This window comes from Aotus nancymaae, unplaced genomic scaffold, assembly GCF_030222135.1.
Source record: "Aotus nancymaae isolate 86718 unplaced genomic scaffold, 86718_ANA_hifiasm-v0.15.2.pri h1tg000008l, whole genome shotgun sequence".
NCBI lineage: Eukaryota > Metazoa > Chordata > Mammalia > Primates > Aotidae > Aotus > Aotus nancymaae.
The window spans coordinates 60,273,047-60,297,565 of NW_026988419.1; the positions used below are offsets into that span (position 1 = coordinate 60,273,047).

General features: G+C 39.7%; 2 protein-coding genes and 1 pseudogene across 5 annotated transcripts in view; 1 reads left to right on the top strand and 2 right to left on the bottom strand.

Annotated features, from left to right (window-relative positions):
* METTL8 (methyltransferase 8, tRNA N3-cytidine) overlaps positions 1-18,452 on the bottom strand; it is a 99,488-nt gene extending 81,036 nt beyond the window's left edge. Inside the window, exon 1 of one of the 2 annotated variants that reach the window (XM_064373378.1) lies at positions 18,400-18,452. In XM_064373378.1, coding sequence (XP_064229448.1) covers positions 18,400-18,414 — 15 coding nt within the window. In that variant the 5' untranslated portion in view covers positions 18,415-18,452. Of the gene's footprint in view, positions 1-18,339 lie in introns of both variants that reach the window. The other variant, XM_064373380.1, reaches the window with a different exon arrangement.
* LOC105728236 (Y-box-binding protein 1-like) lies at positions 10,260-14,612 on the bottom strand (annotated as a pseudogene).
* Positions 18,453-18,919: 467 nt separating the features above from the next.
* DCAF17 (DDB1 and CUL4 associated factor 17) overlaps positions 18,920-24,519 on the top strand; it is a 59,665-nt gene continuing 54,065 nt past the window's right edge. For 2 of the 3 annotated variants that reach the window (XM_064373382.1, XM_064373381.1), the window contains exons 1-2: positions 18,920-19,045; positions 19,458-19,561. In XM_064373382.1, coding sequence (XP_064229452.1) covers positions 18,920-19,045; positions 19,458-19,561 — 230 coding nt within the window. Of the gene's footprint in view, positions 19,046-19,178; positions 19,354-19,457; positions 19,562-24,519 lie in introns of those variants that run through there. The other variant, XM_064373383.1, reaches the window with a different exon arrangement.

A 24,519-nucleotide genomic window follows, 5' to 3' on the forward strand; every position in this document is an offset into this window, starting at 1 on the left:
AGTGGTTATTTATTAATTGTCTCTCAAGTATTCACTCCTTACTTCCCATAGCTCATGGACTTGAACTCTGTACATTTTCTGAGAAGCCAGAGTAGACCTGATTGAAGCCAGAGGTGAACATATAACCTATGCTAAGCCAACTGGCACATTCTACACCTCTGGGCATAGTGATTGGTTAGGAAGTGGGCATGTGGCCAAACCTGTCCAACAGAGTACCTTTCTGTTTTACAGCTAGAGATCCAGGAACAGAGGAAGCACCTGTTATGTATGAAAGAGGGGCTTTTTCAACAGCCCAAAGGCTGTTGAAAGCTATATTAGTCAGCTTGGGCTGCCACAACAAAATAAAATAGACTAGGTGGCTTAAACAACAGAAATCGTATTTTCTCACAGGTCTGGAGGCTAGAAGTCCCATATCGAAGTGCTGGCCGACTTGGTTCCTGGCTTGTAGACAGCCACCTTCTCATCATGTCCTCAAATGGCCTCTGTACATTCGCAGAGGGAGAGAGATATCTCTGATATCTCCTCTTTTTATAAGGACACCAGTTCTATTGAATTAGGGCCTCACTCTTAAGACCTCACTTAATCTTTATTACATCCATAAAGGCCCCATCTCTAAATATAGTCACATTGGGGGTGGGGTTTCAGCATATGAATTTGGGAGGACACAGTGCGGTCCATAACAAAAGCCACCTTGGAGCCATGAGTGGGCCTGGTGTTAGCAATGCATGGTACAAATGTAGGATGAAGCTAACTATGAGGAAAGAAAACTGGGAAGCTAAAAGAGGTTAATAAATAAGTCCCACTGTTAAGTAGTTGGATTAAATTTCATTTGAAGCCAGTCCTACCTCTGTTTTTCTCAGTTATCAAGCCAATATATTTCTCAGTTGTTTAAAGTAGTCTGAGTTTTCCGTTATCTGCAACCAAAAGTAACCTACCTGATAGGGCAGTTATTGATTTCCTCTACTACCTAGTTTAGGGGACAAAATAATTTGGTTTGATCTGGATTAGGACTGTTTAGGCTTGCAGAATGGAAAACAACGGTGATTCAAGATGAAAGTGAAGGAAAATATAACTAGTAACCACAAAGTAAGCCCACACTGACTGGGAAAAAAATAATAAAGAGGAGAGTAGAAGGAATTGGAGGAGCTGATGGACTTGAAGTGGCTGAAATCTGGGTTTAAAAGAAACAAGGGGAGGGACCCAGCAACTTGGGAGGCTGAGGTGGGAGGATCGCTTGAGCCCAGGATTTTGAGGCTGCAGTGAGCCATGATCATGCCTGGGTGACAGGGCAAGACCCCAACTCTAAAAGAAGGGGGAAAAGGAAAGAAACAAGGGGAAGGAGAAGACAGATAGGAGATACTGGTTAGGAATGAGGCCTTGTAAGTTTTTTGTTAACCTATGTCACCTAGTAACAAAAACAGTAACATTGTAACAATGAGAAGGAACTACTACTGCTTTGAATGAGAATCTCTTACAGTATGGCCAAAACCACAAGCCACAAATGCCTATGAAAGAGAAAGCTTTTAGTATTGAGAAAAGCTAAAACATGGACTCCCATCCACCATCTTATGTTAATCTTCTGAAAGTCATTATAATAGCTTTCCATCCCTTGTTCTTCAGGAACAGTCCACCACTGGACACATCTGCTAAAACAGGATTTGTCAAACTAAGGTCCTATGACAATTATTTAAATTGTGTTTTTATTATGATAATAATCTAAAATTCAATAGGAGCCATGTATAACTGCTACTTAATTTCAGTGCCTGTGTTTGCATTTATGATCTTGTTGGCAATAAGCAGCACAGATGTAATACATAAATGATGCATCTGAGTATACACAGCACACTGTAAAAAGATTCTGCAGTATTTTGAATAGAGAAAAGTGGTGAGGGAATTGGGAAGATACACAGCACACAACAGCACAGATGGGCCAAAGTCAAAAGAACCTGCATGATGGTCAGTAGCTCCTTCTTTTATCATGAGAGTTGCAATTTACTTTTAGTAAAACATCAGCAGTCACATTACACTGCTGTTAATTTGAGTTTTATTGGTTTTGTGGCTATACTTCTACTTATGTTGATTTTATGGCTGAACAGAAGCTCTATGCACAAGGAACTTAGTAGATTTGTGTGCATAAACAATACAGTAAGAATATTTTAAGTCAAATGAGGAATCTGAGAATATTTTTCCTTTAAATATTTATTTCTCAGCATTTAGAAATAGTATTAGAAGATTCTGTTCCAGAGAATTCTACTCTTACTGCTCCTTAATAGCAGAAATCTCCCTAAGTAGGGCAGCATCACCTTAATTCTCCTCGGAAAGCAATTTCAGGTGACATTGAAGGGTTTGGACTAAGTTGATTCTGGATCTGCCATTTACCACAGGTTATATCACTTACTGCCAGAGGTTGTCTTAGTTTTATAACCTCTGGCATGATACTTAACTTCACTAGTCTCAATTTCCTTAATACAATGTGGCTAATTCCTACTTCCAAAGATAGGAAGCTTCTGTGAGGTAACATACATAGCTTAGTGCTGGGTGTGTGGTAAGTGTTCAATCAGAGTTAATGCATTTGCTGTTGTTATTGTTAGTCTGCCTCTCCTCACAATTTCCACAGGGCTTTGTGAATACCATGGGATCAAGCCTTCCACTAAGATGCTTTAGTCTGAACAGCCCTAAGTAGTTCCAAATTTTCAAGAAGGTGAAAGACTAATTTACCAATGAACCAGGATGATATAGTAGAAGGATGAACCGACAACAGACTTAGTCCCAAGTTCAAGTCACTTAAAAGGTGGCTGAGCCAAGACTTGAATTTGGAGACTAAGTCTGTTGTCAGTTCATGATTTTTTGGGGAAAGTTACTTTGCTTAAGCCTATCAGTGCATTCGTCAAATGGAGAGAATTCTTAAGTCACAACGTTGTTACAAAGAAAATTATAAACTACATAGTGCCTTGCAAATGTGAATTCAAATTATTATTCAACAAATTCCAGAAACACTGCTAAGAGGCACCTCTTAAAACTTGAAATGGAAGAAACCTACAAAATAAGATTAATAAATAATTAGGAACACCATCTCACTTCCCACTGTCCAGTAATCAGGTGCTGAGGCAGTCAATGAGGACCACAAGCTAAAATGAAAGTAACAATCAAGTCTCACTTTCTGCAATAGCGCAAGGAAGAGGCAAAAAGAAGTGCAGCTCCCCAGCTTTCCATTCTCCCCCACTGAATGGCAGCACTGGGTGAGAAATAAGTAGACACAGCATAGATTAAGAAATTGTCTCTGTCAAGGAGGGTGGGAGAAAGCTCTCTCACTGTTTTAAATGGACCCCTGGTGTGGAGGTGGTCAGGGAAGTGGGAGGGCAGGGGAAGGAGCCTGGAATGGAAGGAAGTCCTCTGATTGGAGGCATCTGGGCTAGGAATGCAGGGGGCTGACTCCTAGGCTGCAATCCCTCCAGGAAACTGCAAAGTTCTAGCTGTTCACCAACTCTGGTGTGGGGAAGGCAGCTTCTCCCCATGAGGCCCTCCAGGCAGAGCCTTGCAATTACCTATGGTCAGGCCAGAAAGATCACATGTGGAATTTCAACCTGGAGCCAAACTCCTCACCCACAAAGAAGCAAACCTTATCCTAGAAAACTATATAAACTTTAAAAAATCAATAAATTTAAGAACAGTTTAGAAAAGCCCATGAGTAATAGTGTCACAGCAAGCTGCTTAAGAACAATTGAGAATATTAATTATGTTCTTAATCTCCAAGGAACACATCATATAGAGAAACCTTAGTAATCTTTCACCTATGAAAGGTCTTATTCCTATGCTCATTTGTAAGACCGTTGTTAAGAGCTCAGAACCACATTTTCTATAGGAACATTTTAAATGTTGATTAAGAAACCAGGCTAGTCCACACATGTTTTTTAAATCCATAATGTGGATGAAAAGAAATGTGCTTGTTTATTTTAAATGGTCTTAGAAAACTGGCAAATCCCATTTTCCCAAATAGCTGGAACACTGCCAATCCATACTGCCTGGGGCAACTTGAATCTTATTTAATACAAAAACAATCTGATAAAATGATGATTCTTTCCAAAAAACAACAATAATGAAACACATAAAACCTGTCAGCCATCTCCTTGCCACCTAACAATACGTGTCTAGAAGGTAATGTTGTTTAGCTAAAAACTAGACCTGTACTTCAAAAAAAGTGTTGTCCCTTCAAATAAATCACTTTAAGAAATTACTACTTATTCCAATAATAGCAAAACATTTTTGAAATTCCATTTTCAGACCACCTCATAACAAGTTATTGTTCTTTTTCATATCCTCAATGATGGCAAACTCTTTGCTTTAGGAGAATACCTTTTGCTTTCAGAGTAAGTTGTTGTTCTTGTTGCCATAAATGTATAAACTCACAACATAAACAGCTTGGAAGAATAACACTCATTAAGATATAGCTTCTGGTATGTTGTTTCCTTTAACAGTCTTAAGCAGTCGTACCTCATAAATCCAGTTCACATAGTATATACTGTAATACCACAAATGATAGTATCCTTAGATATACTTAGACAATATCCTTATATATTATTCTTTTCTAAGAAGCCAAAGTTATCTGGAAATATGAGCTGGATGTTTTTAAAAAGTGTTTTTATTTAAATGGAACACATGCAGGGGGGAAGATCCCTCTACAAATTCAACACAAAATAATATGAAATACCTAGGAATAAACCTAGCCAGAAATGTACAAGACCACTATGAAGAAAGCTATACAACTGTACAGAGGGAAACAGAAGAGAATTTTAATAAGTAGGAAGACAGAAGATGGGTTTCTGGGGCTGAAGATTCAATATTGTAAAAACATAAATTGTCACCCAAATCATCTATAAAATTAAAGTAGTTCTAACTGAAATTCCAAAAATGTTTTGGGGGAGCTTTAGCAAATAATTTAAAAGTTCATTTGGACAAATAAACATGCAGTAAGTGCCAGAAAAATACAGAGGGAGAAAAAGTGATGTTGATTGTGTTGGGTGGTGTTGGGGGATGGTGTGTACTTGTCCTTCCAGATATTACCACACACTGTCAAACAAGTAAGCCCTGGGCATACCTCTTATGCAGGAGATACAGTCAAAGCAAATGGAACAGAATAGAAAGTCCAGAAATGAGCCAGAATACATACATAAGAATTCCATTTGTAATGAAGCTAGTATTTCAAATCAGTGGGTTAGAGCTGGCCTATTCAAAGATGTATATTAAGAAAATGGGCCACCCATTTGGAAAAAAAGGTACATCACTACTCCATATCTAATATCAAAATAAATTCCAGATAAGTTAAACTTCTAAATGTAAAAAAATTTGATCTTTATAAGTCTAGAAAAAAAGCGAATATTTACCCAAAAATGGGGTAGAAAGACTCTTAAACATGACACCAAAGCCATGAACTATTTAAAAAAAGAGAACAAGGGCTGGGCGTGGTGGCTCATGCTTGTAATCCCAACACTTTGGGAGGCAGAGGTGGGCAGCTCATGAGGTCAGGAGTTCAAGACCGGCCTGGCCAACACAGTGAAACCCCATGTCTACTAAAAATACAAAAATTAGCTGGGCATGGTGGCAGGCACCTGGAATCCCAGCTACTTGGAAGGCTGAGGCAGGAGAATCACTTGAACCCCGGAGGTGGAGGTTGCAGTGAGCCGAGATCACACCACTGCACTCCCGGCCTGGGCAACAGAGCCAGACTCTATCCCAAAAAGAAAAAAAAAAGAGAACAAGACAAATAGATTGCTTATATTTAAATGTATGGGAAAATATGCTATAAAAGACACTGGTAGAAATAATCTGTAAAATATTACAATGTGTTAATTTATTAGGAGTGCTTAGAAAATAATAAGTAGAAATGACCTCAGTAGGAAATGTGCTAATGCTATGAATAAGCACTTATTGAAGAAATGCAAATGGCCCCTACACTTGAAACTGTTCATCACACTAACAATAAATGTCTCTTTAGGATTCTTTTGACTGCAAATAACAGAAGGCACTATTCAAACTGGCTTAAATGATAATAATATCTGTCATAACTGGAAGTCCAAAGGTTGGGCAAGTTCCAGGTGAGGTTTCATCTGCCATTCTAAAATGTCATCAAGGATCCAGGTTCCTGCCATTTCTCCATCTTGCTCTCTGCAGCATCACCTCCATCCTAAGTCTGAGTCCCTTTGTCAATTACAAAATGGCTGCAGCAGTTCCAGGCATCACAAAGCCATGGCAACATCCAGTGAGAGAAAAGGACCATCTCTTTCTGTCTCTTTTTTAGAGAGGAGGAAACTTATCCACCACTTCCCAGGCAGACTTGCTCTCAGATTTCACTGGCCAGAATTTGGTCACAAACTATTCCCAAATCAATCTCCGTCTGGTGAGAGAACCTTAAGCTAAAAGTTCTCAAAGTATGGTCCATGAATTGCTGGGGACCCCTACCCTACTTTAGACAGTCTTCAAAAGGTTAGAATTATTTTCATGATAATGTCAACATATTATTTGCTTTAAGAAAAAAAACTGTTGTGCCATTTGCACTGATGGCACACAAGCAATGTGGACAAAAGCATTAGCACCTTTCCCTGAGTCAAAACAGTGGCATCGAACTACACAGAAGGTCATTGTCTTCTTCACCAACTATGGATTCACAGAAAAAAAAAAAAGCCAGTTTCACGTAAGCATATCCTTGATGAAGCAATACAAATTGTTTTCACGGACCATTTCTACTTTGATATTTTCTCAAAAATAAACAAAGTAAGCCTGTCAGGAAAACAACTGACACCATTTGTTGCCCTTGGTAAAATTTAAGCTTTTAAGCAAAAATTAAAATTCTGGAAAACGTGTGTCTACCACTGTGACCTTAACAGCTTTCTGATTTTTAAACACTGTTCTGATAAGAATAAGATATTTTTGATACTATAAAATGGAATGTGTCAACATTTGGAAGACCTACACAATTCAATGAGGCAATATTTTCCAGATGACCAACATATAATGTCACAAAAATCACACATGGGTTAAAAATCCAGTCAAAGTATAATATAAGACAGACCAATGGATTTTAATGTAGCAGAATATGAAAAGTTCACTGACAAGGCTTCAAGTTTTATATTGTAATTAACCTTTAGGATACTGGGATTTGGTGTAGTATCAAAGTAGAATACCCATACTCATCTGAGAGACAAAGCACATCTTCCCAACCACTTATACTAATATATCTATGTGAGATCAGATTTCTTCACATAATCACAACAGACTTAATGCAGAAACAGATATAAGAATCCAGTCATCTCTTAGGCTAGACATTCAAATTTGCAGAAAAATATAAAACAATGCCACTCTTCTCATTTTTTTCTTTTGGAAAATATTTTTTATAAAAATATGCCATACTAATGTGCAATGGGCTTATTAGTCTTATATTAGTCTTATTTTTAAATAACAATATTGCAGTTTTTACAAAAAAAGACAATAATTAAACAGTTTTCTCTTAGGTTATGTTTCAAATATAGTAAATATTCATAGCTACAAATCACATAAACAAAAGTTCTTTGGAGCCTTTATAATTTTTCAGTGTCAAGAGGTCGTAAGACCAAAAAGCTTGAGATTAATTTTTCTGGGTGATATGGATTGTGGAAAGCCCATCACATGGAAAACAGTAAAATAATCTTCTGTCATTTTAGTGAAGGTAAAGACACTGTGATAAATGGTGCAGGAACAGGTATTCTCACAAACTGAGGGGACACTGAACTGAAAGACCTTTCCTGCGGGGGCTTTGGTAATACGTATCAAGATTTTAAAGAAAAAATTAGACATAAAATTTCATTTCTAAAAACATATCCTATGAATATAATCAGAAGAATATATTAAGGATTTGTCACAGCATTATTTGTACATTATACTGAAAAACTGCAACAATAAAAATACTCATCTTTAGAGGACTAAATTATTGTATATCCATAGAAAGGAAAATTATGTAACTGCTTAAAAATGTTGCTAAAGCTGGCCCGGTGGCTCACCGCTGTAATCCCAGCACCTTGGGAGGCTGAGGTGGGTGGATCACCTGTGGTCGGGAGTTTGAGACTAGCCTGATCAACATGGAGAAACCCCGTCTCTACTAAAAATACAAAATTAGCCAGCATGGTGGTTCATTCCTGTAATTCCAGCTACTCGAGAGGCTGAGGCAGGAAAATCACTTGAACCTGGGAGGCAGAGGTTGCAGTGAGCCGAGATCACCCTGTAGCACTCCAGCCTGGGCAAAAAGAGTGAAACTCAGTCTCAAAAAAAAATCGTTGCTAAAGGCTGGGTCCAGTGGGTCACACATGTAATACCAGCACTTTGAGAGGCCAGGACAGGCAGACCATTTGAGGCCAGGAGTTTAAGACCAGTTTGGGAAACATAGTGAGACCCCATATCTACAAAAAATAAAAAATTAGCTGGGCATGGTAGTGTACAAATTCTATATAATATTTATGAGTAGAGGATCCATTCTAGGGAAGAAAAGATGGTATGGGCAATAGGTGACTAGAACAGCAACACTAGAAAGCTGTCAAAACTTTTCTGGTGGTCACCCATTTATATGGAGAAAAAGATGCTGTCAAATCTGTAAGAGTCTGGTTAACAGGACAGAATGCTGGATTCAGGACCCAAATACCCAATGGCCAATTTCCAGAGAATGGTTGCTTAAAAGACCCCAAACTGTCAGACCAGATAAGGCAGATGATTATGGATACTGATGAAGGTGGAGCAAAGAACCAGGAAGTAGAAAGAAATTATTAGAAAAGGAAAAGGGTAGCAGGAGCATGTGGGAAACAAACAGCCCATGCTAGAATGCTGAATTCCAGTTATCTAGAAACTTCCTAGTCATCAAGTATGGCAGGCACTTGCTACAGTGTTGCTTGACATTATGGCTGCTCTCTCTTTCCATTTGGTGACTGTTTCTGATGCACCAGGATCGTTTCATTTATAGTACTTGTTAATTATCAGACAGCAAACACAGATGGTTACCAGTCAGGTCTGCCCGGCTTTGCTGCTGAAGCTGGAGTCAGCTCATAGGAAAGCTTGTGCACCCTCTGCTGGTCATCTCTACACTAGGACAAGGGGATCTGTATCCAAAGGAGGTAGGTAGCTTCCCGTATTACAGGGATTCACCTTTGTATTCTCCAGCTAATTTCAGTAAAGACTTTGGGAACCATTTCCTCAAACTGCCACCTGAAACAGATGATTCCAGACTCAAACAATGCCCTCCTTTGTTATGTCAAAGAGAAACATCCTAAAAAGTAAAGTGCTGTGAGAAAATTTTCCATCAAAAGCATTTTAAGGTCAAATGATTTCACCTTATCACTTAATAATTAAAGGTGTTCAGATGGCTGCAACACTTAATATGGCTATAAAGCTCCATTAGTGTTTACTCTGGTTGAAAATCTGAGAACCACTCTAACAGAGTATATTTGTATAGATTTTATAACTTACAAAAGCTCTCACATTCATTTTCACACCTAATCTTCAACAATCCTGTAAGTGCGGGAGGAAGGTGGGAAAAGCATTTCTGTTATCACTGTTGTACAGATGCAGGAGCTGAGGCTCAAATACTTGGTCACATAGCCATAGGAGCCCACTCTCCAAGCAGGCTCCTGACTCCAAGTTCTATGTTCTACTCAGTATGCTATTCCATCTGAGCTGCCGATCCATAAGAAGTTTTCTGGCAGGGTGCGGTGGTGTACACCTGTAATCCCTGCTCTTTGGGAGGCCAAGGTGGGCAGATCACGAGGTCAGGAGATCAAGACCATCCCAGCCAACATGGTGAAACTCCATCTGTACTAAAATACAAAAAAATTAGCTGGGCATGGTAGCATGTGCCTGTAGTCCTAGCTACTCAGGAGGCTGAGGTGGGGGAATCACCTGAACCCGGGAGATGGAGGCTGCAGTGAGCCAAGATCACACCACTGCACTCCAGCAAGTGATAGAGCAAGACTCTGTCTCAAAAAAAAAAACAAGAAGTTTTCTAAAGAGTTGGTATGAATTTTAGGCAGACAGGTAAAAGACCTGAAATACATGTTTCCGTAATACATCCCACTTTTGCTTCAAATGTCATCTAAATTTTAGATGCTGAACCCTACATCTGAGGGTTGTGCATTGCAAGCAGTGCTTTTCCCAAAAAGAACATCAGGTTAGCAAGGGAAGTGGATATCTTAATAAGGAATCTACTGAAAACCAAATAAAGTTAACTTCAGAATTTTTTTTGACAGTTAAGACCTTTATTAACAAGTGCTTGCAGTTTGTTGACTTTTTTGGAAAAAATCAAGTTGTAAACTTTTATTACAAATTAAAAATGAAGTTCTTAAAAATCTCATCTTGACCAGATATGAAACAATTTAAAAACCTTTAAATTGTTTAAATTGTTTCAAAATGTCTGTATTGAGAAAAACCAGGCTGTTTTAAAAAACACGTTTGTTATTACCAAAAAGAGATGTCTTTGGGTAAAAATAATAAAAACCCCATGCTGCATAGATAATGCAGATAGTTCTATTTATCTGGTCAACGGGCAAAAAGCAAGCACTTAAGGTCTTTAGCTCCAATCTTTTGTTCATTTCTTATTGCTGGAATTTCATATTTCTTCTTGTTGGATGACTAAACCGGATGATGGTAGAGATAGTAAGCCGGCATTTACTCAGCCCTGCCCTGCCCTGCTCAGCCTCCAGAGTGATGAATTCTCAGCTGGTAGATTGGCTGCTTTTGTCTCTTTGCCATCTTGTGGTCTAGAGTTTTCTGGGCATCTGCATTGGTAATTGAAGTTGCAGCAGTACCTACGTTGAGGTGGCTGCTGACCTTGGGTCTCATCTCCTTTTCTTTGTTCTCTTCATTGCCGTCCTCTCCAGGCTGTCTTTGGCAAGGAGGGCCCCTGTGGAATCATGGTTTATATCCTTGATACATATTCTGCCTCACTGGTCTGCCTTGTTCTCCCGCACCCTGGTTGTCAGCACCCTCCATGACTTCTCCCTGCACAGGAGGGTTGGAATATTGTGGTCGATGCCCATAGGGTCTCCGCATGTAGTAAGGTGGGAACCTTCGCCTGCAGTAGGGCCCACGTTGTTGGGCCTGGCCTTTGGGAGCACTCTCCGATCCGTTTTTCTTTTCCCCCCACTCTCACTATTCTGGTAATTTTGCTGGTAATTGCGTGGAGGACCCCTATGATGTGTATAGCGTCTATAATGGTTACAGTCTGCTGTATATTTACTGCCTTGAACTGAACGCCACCGGGACCTGTAACATTTGCTGCCTCTGCACGCTTTTCTCCTTCAACAACATCAAACTCCAATCTCTCCATCTCCTACACTGGGAAGGTACTTCCTGGGGTTATTCTTCTTTATGGCAGTCTGGTGTACAAATACATCTTCCTTGGTGTCATTCCTGTTGATGAAACCATATCTGTTCCTTACATTGAATCATTTTACAACACCTTCCTTGCGATGACCTTCTTGTCCCTGGGCCACTGCTCCCTGCGCTGCTGCCTGTAGTGCCGTGCTTGGTGTTGGTGGCGCTGAAGTTGGGGGCAGCCGGCGGCTGCTGGGTCTCGGCCCCACTGCTCATGGTTGCGGTGATGATGACTGGGGCCAGCTGCGGCAGCTGTGGCTCCTCCAGGGGTATGATGGTAACTAGGCCAGCAGCGGCAGTGGGGCTGCTCAGAGGTCTCTGGGGTCCACTCTCTGCTCCCACTACCGATCGAACTCAACTTCAGAATTTCTATGTCTGGCACGTCTATGCCCATAAAAAGTAGATCCAGTCAGGCTTTGTAACTTCTGCATACACTAAGTAAATGCTATACATGAAGCATAAAACTGGGTTGGAAATTCTCAAGTTCTGGTCCTGCTTTCTCTTGAATCTTTATAATCTTGATGACTTCCCCGGTGAGAACAAAGCATCATGAATACTGATTTGTTGGAGTGCCAAGCTAAAAATCAGTATGCTGAAGAGAGTTGCAGTGAAATTTAGCCATAATCCCCAAAACTAAGGAACAAAAGTAGTAACAATAAATAGATTGAAACAATTAGAGAGGGTTTGCTTTGTGATAGGCACTACTCTAAGTCATACACATGCACACTCACACAAATTCATTAAATCCTCCCAAGAATCTTCACTAACATGTAAAGAAATTGAGGCACAGAGAAGTCAAGTAGTTCTAGTTACTTAAGTTAACCAGGGTTACACAGCTAGTAAGCAGTGAGGCTAAGATCTGAATCCAAGTAGGCTGGTACACGAGTTCATATTCTTAATCACTAAGTCATGCTATGCCTATATAGTGGTTTCTACCATATTCCTGTTGCATTTTCAAAGTAAACTTTTAATTTCTGGACAGTTTCAGATTTACAAAAATGTTACAGATAGTACAGAGTTTCCATACATCTGATACAGTTTCCCCCACTATTAAATCTTACATTATCATGGTATATTTATTATAATTAATAACTCAATAGTAATACATTATTATAAACTTAAGTTCATACTTTATTCAACTTCATTACTTTTTTGTTAATTTTACTCTTTTCGTTGATTTTTTATGTCCTTTTTCTGTTCCAAGATCACTTATTACATGAGATCATGTCATCATGTCTTCTTAGGCTCCTATTTGTTCTGACAGTCTGTCAGACTTCCCTTGTTTATGAAGCCCTTGACAGTTTTGAGGTACACTGGTCAGAGTTTGACAGGTTTCTCCACTGTTAAGGTATACACTCCTTTTACACCGTATACTCTTTGGAAAGAAATCACTATGCAGAGCCCACATTTAAGAAGTGGGGAGTTAGGCTCTACCTCCTTAAAGGCATTATATCTACAAAGAATATTTGGAATTCTTTTGCATGGAAGATTTGTCTCTTGTCTCCCATTTATTTATTTATTCAATCCTTTATTTATATCAGTACAGACCTTTATTTATATCAGTATAGACCATATATATATGCTACACTTTGGGTTACAACTAAATACTAACTTACTTATTTTGCTGCTCAATGTTTTGAGCTTTGGCCATTAAGAGCTCTTTCAGGCCAGGCATGGTGGCTTATGCCTATAATCCCAGCACTTTGGGAAGCCAATTCTGGAGGATCACCTAAGCTCAGGAGTTCAAGTCCAGCCTGAGCAACTTGGTGAAACCCCATCTCTACCAAAAATACAACAAATTAGCCAGGCATGGTAGCACATGCCTGTGGCCCCTGCTACTTGGGAGGATCGCTGAGCCTGGGAGGCAGAGGCTGCAGTGAGTCGAGATCATACCACTGCATTCCAGCCTGGGTGACTATACTCCAGAGTGAGTATAGTCATGCAGCATGACAGAGCAAGACCCTGTCTTAAAAAAAAAATCCTCTTTCAGTTGGCACCTATATTCCTTTTGACATAGTTTCATCATTTTGTTTTTGTTTTTAGCACTTCTTTACTTTCTGGCACTACAAGGTGCTGTGGGCTCATTTTGTGTATTCCTTGATCCAGTCCTAGAAACAGCCAATTCTCCAAAGAATCTTTGTTCCTGTTATTAGAGAATAGTCTGGGCACCAGATATGTTCCTTGCTACTAGGTTGTCCTGGCTTTTCTGTCCTCTCAAGGGACAAAGCAAGGAAATATAGGTGTGCATAATAAACCAAGTACATACACATATCTGTATATATAAAGTATTTCTATATGCATCCATCTGTAACTATATTAAACTAGAGTTCATACAAATATCTCCAACTCTAATCCATTACCACATGGATCACTCCAGCCTTCTCTTCTCGCTTGTCTGTAGCCTTCTACCCAACAGTAAGAAACACGGTTCCTATCATCACCATCCAGTTATTAATTGTTGAATTCCAGTACACTTGTATAGTGGTTTCAGAATTATTACCCCATACCTCCACAGGAAACTTTATCAACTGCAGTACAGTGCTTATGTACAGTTCCCACTGCCTTTAGCCTTACAGTCTAATTTCCAAAGTCACTCAGGTCAACACCTTTTCTCTGGCCCCTTTCAGTGAAGTTATTGCATACATTTGTAATACAGTTAGATTATTTTGTCACTCTGCATTCCATCCTGGAATCCCCACACTCCTGATATTTTAAAATTTTTGCATAAGTTAAATTCCTCTGTGCTGTAAAGCTCTATGGGTTTTAACACAGGCATGGTGTCATGTAAATGCCAAAATAGTTCCACCACCATAAAAAAATCCCATGTGACTGATTTAAACCTCTCCCTTCCCCAAATTCCCTGTTTCTGTTACATTTTACAAACAGAGAATGTACTGTATATCACTGCTTCTCATTCTTTCCCCTTATAACATGTTCACATTTATAAACACGTGATCTCATTTCAATCTTAAGTGCTTCCACTAAGCAGATGATTGAGTAAAACTTAGAGAAAGAAAGTGCTGGCCAGGCGCAGTGGCTCACACCTGTAATCCCAGGATTTTGGGAGGCTGAGATGGGTGGATCACTTGAGCCCAGAAATTCAAGACCATGCTTGGTAACATGGTGAAACCCTGTTCCTACAAAAAAATACAAAAATTTTATTTAAAAGCGACAACAAAAGAAAGTGGCTTGATCAAGATCTCAGAAGTGATGGGGCTGGCACTAGAACTTGTACCTTTTGACTCCTGGTATGATCCTCTTCCCGCTAGTCTATTTCTTTGTCTTTTCAGTAGAGAGTGGCATCGTTATGCAGAGACAAGAAGAAGAAAAACAAGTGGAGGCAGACATGATGGTAAGTGATTATTTAAACCATATCTTATACTAACAGAAGCTTTTAAACTAAAAGTATGATAAAGTGGAATTTTAGTTCCACAAATTAGGTGAACTTGACACTCCAAAAGCCTTTCTGCTATCAACTACCTCCAAATGGCTGGATTAATATGTTGTAATGTTAAACATACCCCTGGGCCAGCAAGAAATAGAAATCCTCAGAGACCAAAAGCTAGCAAAAGTCTAGAGCTGAGTACTGAGGTTAGCAGTCACCCAAAGCCTACGATGTATAAAAAACAAAATGTGTCATAAAAATTGATCCAAATAAACCCAAGTTTGGTTTAACATAGAAAGTAGATCACTGTAATTTGCCACATTACCAGATTAAAATAAAAAATCATATAATCACCTCGGTAGATACAGAAAAGGCATCTGATAAAGTTCAACATTCACTCATGATTAAAAATCAAATAAAACTTTTAGTGACTGTGAAATGGAAGAGAAGTGCATTAACTTGATAAAGGGTAGCTGCCAAAAACTTACAATCTCATCCTCAATGGTGAAATATTAGAAGTATTCCCTTTATAAACATGAATAAGACAACGGTGTCTACTATCAATGGTTCTACTCAACACTGCACTGGAGGCCCTGGCCAGCACAGTAAGAAAGGAAAGAGAAATAAAAGATAAAAGGTGGAGGAGGAAGTAACAAACTGTCACAATTTCCTAAGGTTATAATTATCTACACAGAAAAAAATCCCCTAAACTCTACAAATGGCAATTATTACTATTAAAAGGAAAGTTTGGCAAGATTGCCAAATAAAAGATCAATATACAAATAGACAAATATATTTTCATATACTAGCAAACATATAGTTAGAAAACCTAATTTTAAAACCTACTATTTAGCAGAACACAGTGGCACCACCTGTAGTCCCAGCTACTCAGGAAGATCACTTGAGCCTAGGAGTTTGAGACTAATGCACAATGATCACACCTGTGAAGAGCCACTGTACTCCAGCCTGGGCAGCACAGTGAGACCCTATCTCTAAAAAAAAAATGCATACACACATACACACACACACACACACACACACACACACACACACATATATACACATGCTATTTAAAACAATGACCAAAAATATAATATACTTAGGAAGTTGTAAAATGTGCATGTCCTTTAAAGAAAAAATTATAAAACTTCACTGAGCCACTAATGAAGACCTAAATAAATGGAGAGTTACATAGTAACTCTTGAATAAAATGAGTTTAAACTGCATGGGTCCACTTATATGAAGATTTTTTTAAACCAAACTCAGATTGAAAATACAATATTTGGGGGATGTGAAATCTGTATATAAGGAGGGTCAACTTTTCATATACTTGGGTTCCACAGGGTAAACTCAAAGACTTGAGGATGTACAGATTTTGATATATGTGGGCATCCTGGATCCAATCTCCCTAGCATACCGAGGAAAGACTCTATAGTCTTCATAAATAGGATAATTTGATATGGTAAAGATGTCAGTTCTCTTCAAACTGATATACAGATTTAAAGCCATCCCAATCAAAATTTTAATAAGGTTTCGGGAAAGCTCAAGGTGATTTTAAAAGGTATATGAAAGTGCCAAAGGCAAAAAGGAAGTAAGACACTCCTAAAGAAGAGGAGTAAGATGGAACACTTGCCCTACCAGCTCCCAAGCCTGATTATAAAACTGCAGTGAATAAGTGGTTACCTGTCAGCCCAAGGACAGAAAAATAAGACAATGGAACAGAATACAGAGCATAGAAATAGACCTGACCAGATAGGTAACTTGATCTACAACCGAGCTCGCACTGCAGATCTGTGAAGAAATGAAGGGATTATTCAATAAGTGGGCCTGGAACAAGTGATTATTCATATACAAAAAATAATAATAATGAAAGGATCTCTTATACCATACCCTCAAATCAATTTCATCACTGATTGAAGACTTAAGTAGGAAAGTTAAAACTTTAAAACTTAGAAAAAAATAAGAGGATATCTTTATGACCTCAAGTAAAGCATTTCTTAAACAAGAGTCAAATTCTAACCATAAAAGGAAATACTAATTACTTTTACCACATTTAATGTAAGAGCTTCTTTTTTATATATAGTATCAAATAAGCCACAAATTGGGAGAAGACGTTTGTAACACATATTATAATGAAGGACTGGTATGGAGAAACATGCAGAAACATTCTAAACATCAAGAAGGAAAAGATACAATCTAATAGAAAATGGGCAAAAGTCATGATCAGCCTTTGCACAAGAATGAAAACATGAATGCCTAGTAACATTAAAAAAGATGCTCACCTGTATTTATAATATGGAAAATGCATTAAAATATCATAACATGATAGTCTTGTATTCACCACATTGGCAAAAACTTAAGTCTGACAATACAAGTGCAGACAAGAATGTAAAGTAATGGGAAGTCAACTAATAGGAGTACAAATTAGTATAATCACATATAGAGCCAACATGGTATCGCTTAATAAGCTGCAGATGCATGATATGGTTTGGTTGTGTCCCCAACCAAATCTCATCTTGAATTGTAGTTCCCATATCTCCACATGTTGTGGGAGGTAATTCAATCATGGGGGCGGTTATCCTTACGCTGTTCTTGTGATAGTGAGTTCTCACAAGATCTGAGGGTTTATAAGGGGCTTCTTCCCCGCTTCGCTCTGCACTTCTTCTTGCTGCTGCCATGTGAAGAAGGACGTGTTTGCTTCCCCTTCTGTTATGATTGTAAGTTTCCTGAAGCCTCTTAGGCCATGTGGAACTATGAGACAATTAAACCTCTTCCCTTTATAAATTACCCAGTCTCACGTATGTCTTTATTAGCAGCATGAAAACAGAATAACATAGTAAATTGGTACCAGGAATGGGGTGCTGCTGTAAAGGTATCAAAAAATGTGGAAACGACTTTGGAACTGGGTAACAGGCAGAGCTTGGAATAGTTGGAGGGCTCAGAAAAAGATAGGAAAATGTGAGAAAGTTTGGAACTTCCTAGAGATTTGGAGGTCTCAGAAGACAGGAAGATGTTGGAAAGTATGGAACTTCCTAAAGACCTGTTGAATAGCTTTGACCAAAATACTGATAGTGATATGGACAATAAAGTCCAGGCTGAGGTGGTCTCACCTGGAGATGAGTAACTTCTTGGGAACCGTAGTAAAGGTCATTCTTGCTATGCAAATAGATTGGAGGTACTTTGCCCCTGCCCTAGAGATCTGTGGAAGCTTGAACTTGAGAGAGATAATTTGGGTATCTGGAGAAAGAAATTTCAAAGCAGCAAAGTGTTCAAGAGGAAGCAGAGCATAAAAGTTTGAAAAATGTGCAGCCTCACAATGCAATAGAAAAGAAAAATTCCGGTCCCGGAGAACCGGTCGGGAGGGAGGAAGGTGGCAAGATGGTGTTGGAAAGCACTATGGTGTGTGTGGACAACAGTGAGTATAGGTGGAATGGGGACTTCTTACCCACCCAGCTGCAGGCCCAGCAGGATGCTGTCAACATAATTTGTCATTCAAAGACCCACAGCAACCCAGAGAACATGGGCCTTATCACACTGGCTAATGACTGTGAAGTGCTGACCACACTCACCCCAGACACTGGTCATATCCTGTCCACGCTACACACTGTCCAACCCAAGGGCAAGATCACCTTCTGCACTGGCATCCGTGTGGCCCATCTGCCTCTGAAGCTCCGGAAAGGCGCGCCCGCCAGACAGCGCAGTCTCCGTGGGCCGGAGGAGGCGGGGCCGCGGCGGCAGAGGCGGGACCGGGCAAGCCCTCGCTCCCCGCTGCCTCATGGGAATTGTAGTTCCTGGGAGAAACCGGACTGCCTCACGAGGCACTGGGAACTACATTTCCCGGTGAAAGAGCGGCTCCAGCCGGTGGCGCAGTAGCGGAGCGTCGCACTGTTTGCGGCCAGAGAGCCTGTGAGGAGCAGCAGGTCGAGAAAGGAGTGCTTCTTCCCTCTTCTCCGTGCTCTGCCGGTGCAGCTGCTCTGCTTTCCCTCGCCCCGTCGTCGGGTGCTCCCAGCCCGGCTCCCCATGTCAGCTTTCCTGGGCTCCCCCGGGAAAGTCGGGGCCTCGAAATTCGGAGGCAGCGGCGGCTGCCCAGGGAGTGCGGGGCGCGCCCCTCTGCGGCCCAGGCTAGACCAGCGCCCGGCCCGCGCCTCCATGGGCCCGACCCGGAAGCCCAACGTGTGCAGCCGGCTGAGTCGCCGGGCGCTGGGCTGCTTCTCGCGCGACGCAGGCGTGGTACAGAGGACCAACCTGGGCATCCTACGGGCGCTGGTGTGCCAGGTGACCGCCCGCCGGCCGGGGCGGGACGGATGGCTACAGGCACCTGGCGGCTAAGCCTCCTGCGGGGGTGCGTTTTTAACGCACTCGGGCCCCCCTTTTTAATAGGGTCACAGGTGATGGGGAGGAGGATACAAGCCCGGAATCTGGGGGATTAGTCAATAGGTGGTTATGGGGCCGCCAGATGCTTTTAGTTTTATGCTGCTTATGTCTTCCCTGCAAACAATTATTCTAAAAGTTGGGGTCACGTCATTAAACCAAAACATGAGGGCAGAGTGAAGGAAGGATTCAAAATAATGTTTTTAAATAACGTAGGTGAAATTCTGTTACTTTGAAAAGTTAAAATCCAACTTAAAATTGGTACACAGTGGAAGCCTAATTTCTTTCCTAAACGAAAATTCTTTGTGTCTTTTAGGAAAGTACTAAGTTTAAGAATGTCTGGACAACTCATTCGAGGTCACCTATAGCCTATGAGAGAGGAAGAATATATTTTGACAATTATCGGCGCTGTGTCAGCAGGTAACTTTTTTTTTTTAAAACTGGAAGTTTGTATTTATACATATATATATATATGTTGCACTTAGGTTCTGGAGTACATGTACAGAACATGCAGGATTGTTGCATAGGTACATACTTGGCAATGTGGTTTGCTGTCTCCATCCCCCCATCACCTATATCGGGCATTTCTCCCCATGTTATCCCTCCCCAACCTCCCTGTCCCTCCCCTTGTCCCCTCCAACAGACCCCAGTGTGTGATGCTTCCCTCCCTGTGTCCATGTGTTCTGTTCAACACCCGCCTATGAGTGAGAACATGTGGTGTTTGATTTTCTGTTCTTGTGTCAGTCTGCTGAAAATGATGGTTTCCAGATTCATCCATGTCCCTACAAAGGACATGAAGTCATCGTTTTTTATGGCTGCATAGTATTCCATGGTGTATATGTGCCACATTTTCCTGGTCCGGTCTATCATCGTTGGGCATTTGGGTTGGTTCCAGGTCTTTGCTATTGTAAACAGTGCCGTAATGAACATACATGTGCATGTGTCTTTATAATAGAATGATTTATAATCCTTTGGATATATAGCCAGTAAAGGAATTGCTGGGTCAAATGGAACTTCTATTTCTTTTTTTTTTTTAGTTAAAAAAAATTTTTTTTAATATATATATATATTTTATTGCATTTTAGGTTTTGGGGTGCATGTGAAGAACATGCAAGATTGTTGCATAGGTACATACATGGCAATGTGGTTTGCTGCCTTCATCCCTATCACCTATATCTGGCATTTCTCCCCATGTTATCCCACCCCAACTCCCTACCCCGCACTGTCCCTCCCTTAGTTCCCCCCGACAGACCCCAGTGTGTGATGCTCCCCTCCTTGTGTCCATGTGTTCTCATTGTTCAACACCTGCCTATGAGTGAGAACATGCGGTGTTTGATTTTCTGTTCTTGTATCAGTCTGCTGAGAATGATGGTTTCCAGGTTCATCCATGTCCCTACAAAGGACACGAATTCATCGTTTTTTATGGCTGCATAGTATTCCATGGTGTATATGTGCCACATTTTCCCTGTCCAGTCTATCATCAATGGGCATTTGGGTTGGTTCCAAGTCTTTGCTATTGTAAACAGTGCTGCAATGAACATTCGTGTGCATGTGTCCTTATAATAGAACAATTTATAATCCTTTGGATATATACCTAGTAATGAGATTGCTGGGTCAAATGGAATTTCTATTTCTAGGTCCTTGAGGAATCGCCACACTGTCTTCCACAATGGTTGAACTAATTTACACTCCCACCAACAATGTAAAAGTGTTCCTATTTCTCCACATCCTCTCCAGCATCTGTTGTCTCCAGATTTTTTAATGATCACTGTTCTAACTAGCGTGAGATGTATCTCAATGTAGTTTTGATTTGCATTTCTCTAATGACCGGTGATGATGAGCATTTTTTCTTGTGTTTGTTGGCCTCATATATGTCTTCTTTTGAAAAGTGTCTATTCATGTCCTTTGCCCACTTTTGAATGGATTTGTTTGTTTTTTTCTTGTAAATCTGTTTTACTTCTTTGTAGATTCTGGATATTAGCCCTTTGTCAGATGGGTAGCTTGCAAAAACTTTTTCCCATTCTATTGGTTGCCAGTTCACTCTGATGATTGTTTCTTTTGCTGTACAGAAGCTCTAGAGTTTAATTAGATCCCCTTTGTCTATTTTGGCTTTTGTTGCTAATGCTTTTGGTGTTTTAGTCATGAAGTCCTCGCCTATACCTATGTCCTGAATGGTTTTGCCTAGATTTTCTTCTAGGGTTTTTATGGTGTTATGTCTTATGTTTAAGTCTTTAATCCATCTGGAGTTAATTTTTGTGTAAGGTGTCAGGAAGGGGTCCAGTTTCTGCTTTCTGCACATGGCTAGCCAGTTTTTCCAACACTATTTATTAAACAGGGAATCCTTTCTCCATTGCTTGTTTTTGTGAGGTTTGTCAAAGATCAGATGGTTGTAGATGTGTTGTGTTGCCTCCAAGGCCTCTGTTCTGTTCCATTGGTCTATATCTCTGTTTTGGTACCAGTACCATGCTGTTTTGATGACTGTAGCCTTGTAGTATAGTTTGAATTTGAAGTCAGGTAGCGTGATGCCTCCAGCTTTGTTATTTTTGCTTAGGATTGTCTTGGCTATGCGAGCTCTCTTTTGGTTCCATATGAAGTTTAAGGTGTTTTTTTCCAGTTCTGTGAAGAGAGTAATAGGTAGCTTGATGAGGATAGTGCTGAATCTATAAATTACTTTGGGCAGTATGGCCATTTCCATGATATTGATTCTTCCTAGCCATGAGCATGGAATGCTTTTCCATCTGTGTCCTCTCTTATTTCCTTGAGCAGTGGTTTGTAGTTCTCCTTGAAGAAATCCTTTACATCCTTTGTTAGTTGTATTCCTAGGTATTTTATTCTCTTTGTAGCAATTGTGAATAACAGTTCGTTCTTGATTTGGCTCTCTTTAAGTCTGTTGTTGGTGTATAGGAATGCTTGTGATTTTTGCACATTGATTTTTGTATCCTGAGACTTTGCTGAAGTTGCTTATCAATTTCAGGAGATTTTGGGCTGAGACAATGGGATCTTCTAAATATACAGTCATGTTGTCTGCAAATAGAGACAATTTGACTTCCTCCTTTCCTAATTGTATACCGTTTATTTCTTTTTCTTGCCTGATTGCTCTGGCTAGAACTTCCAATACTATATTGAATAGGAGTGGTGAGAGAGGGCATCCTTGTCTAGTGCTAGATTTCAAAGGGAATGCTTCCAGTTTTTGCCCATCCAGTATGATATTGGCTGTGCGTTTGTCATAAATAGCTTTTATTATTTTGAGATATGTTCTGTCAATACCTAGTTTATTGAGAGTTTTTAGCATAAAGGGCTGTTGAATTTTGTCAAAGGCCTTCTCTGCATCTATTGAGATAATCATATGGTTTTTGTCTTTGGTTCTGTTTATGTGGTGGATTACGTTTATAGACTTGTGAATGTTGAACCAGCCTTGCATCCCTGGGATGAAGCCTACTTGCTTGTGATGGATAAGCTTTTTGATGTGCTGTTGCAGTCGGTTTGCCAGTATTTTATTGAAGATTTTTGCATCTATGTTCATCATGGATATTGGCCTGAAGTTTCTTTTTCTGTTGAGTTTCTGTTGGGTTTTGGTGTCAGGAAGATGTTGGTCTCATAAAATAATTTGGGAAGGATTCCCTCTTTTTGGATTGTTTGGAATAGTTTCAGAAGGTATGGTACAAGCTCCTCTGCAGGTAACTTTTTATTGATAATTTTTGCTGTAATTCACCTCACTGTTGATCTTAACTGTAATTTGTATAGAACCACATGCCTACATTAGTGCCTAGTGAAATAGAATGGAGCCAAAATTAGACTAGGTAGTAAGTAAAAAAAATGCATGTAATTTAAAAATCTTGTTAAATCCCAAGTTGCAGGTTTTATTTTTGTAAATATCAACTTAAAGCAAAACTACTTCATACTGTAGGCAAAACCATAGATTGTTCAGAGCACTGTTTAGTATTTTATTCTACTTACACCACAGTCAAGAAATACAGGGCCAGGTGCGGTGGCTCATGCCTGTAATCTCAGCACTTTGGGAGGCTGAGGTGGTTGAATCGTCTGAGCTTGGGAGTTCAAGACCAGCCTGGCCAGCATGGTGAAACACCATCTCTACTAAAAAAAGAAATACAAAAATTAGCTGGGCATGGTGGCAGGTGCTTGTAATTTCAGCTAGTCAGGAAGCTGAGGCAGGAGAATTGCTTGAACCCAGGAGACGGAAGTTGCAATGAGCCAAGTTTGTGTCATTGCACTCCTGCCTGGGCAACAGAACAAGACTCCATCTCAAAAAAAGAAAGAAAGAAATCCAGTTTCCAACCAAATAATTAGATGCTGCTTTGGAGAATTGATGGATTGTTTTGGAAGTATTTGCCTTTTTTTTTCTTTTTTAAGAGAAATTGTTTCAAACAAAAGCCTACTGTTTAGAGATCCAAAATGTTTAACAGTCATCCTCATCCACAACTATCCAACATGAGGCTGGAAGGAAAGCCAAACTGCATCCCCACATACTCATTACTTAGATTCAAAAACTATCAAGATTTGCCACATTTTGTTTTATCTAACCCACTTTTCCTTTTGCATTACCTCTTTTAAAGCATATTCTAAACATACATACTTCAGTTTGTATTTTTTAAAAATATGGACATTTTCTTTTTAAAGGCTTTATTAGGATTTAATTCACATATTGTATTATTTACCCATTTAAAGTGTACATTTCAATAATTTTAGTAATTCACAGATACATGTAATCACTACCACAGTTAATTTTAGAGCATTTTCATCACCTCAAAATAGAACCATGTACCTTTCAGCAATCACCCTAATACCACCGTTACCCTCAGCCCTAAGCAACCACTAGGCTGTTTTCTGTCTGTAGATTCACCTATTCTGGACATTTCATATAAATGGAATCATATAATGTGTGGTCTTTTGTGACTGGCTTTTTCACTTTGTGTATTTTCAGGGTTGATCCATGTTGTCACATGCATCAGAATTCCTTTATATAGTTGAATAGTATTGCATTGTATCAATATGCCACATTTTACTTACCCATTTGTCAGTTGTTAGACATTGGTGTTTCTACCTTTTAGCTGTTATGAATAATGCTGATATAAACATTTCCATGTAAGTTTTTATGTGGGCATTTATTTTCAGGTTTCCTGCATATACACCTAGGGATGGAATTAGTGGGTCATAAGTTTATATTGTAACTGTGTTTAATAGTTGGAAGAACTACCATACTCTTTTCTAACATGATAGTACCATTTTATGTTCCCATAAGTGGTATCTGAGGGTTCTGATTTTTCCACATCCTTGTCAGCACTTGGTATGTAACTCACGGTATCTCATTGGGGTTTTGATTCCATTTCCCTGATGACTAGTGATATCAGGCATCTTTT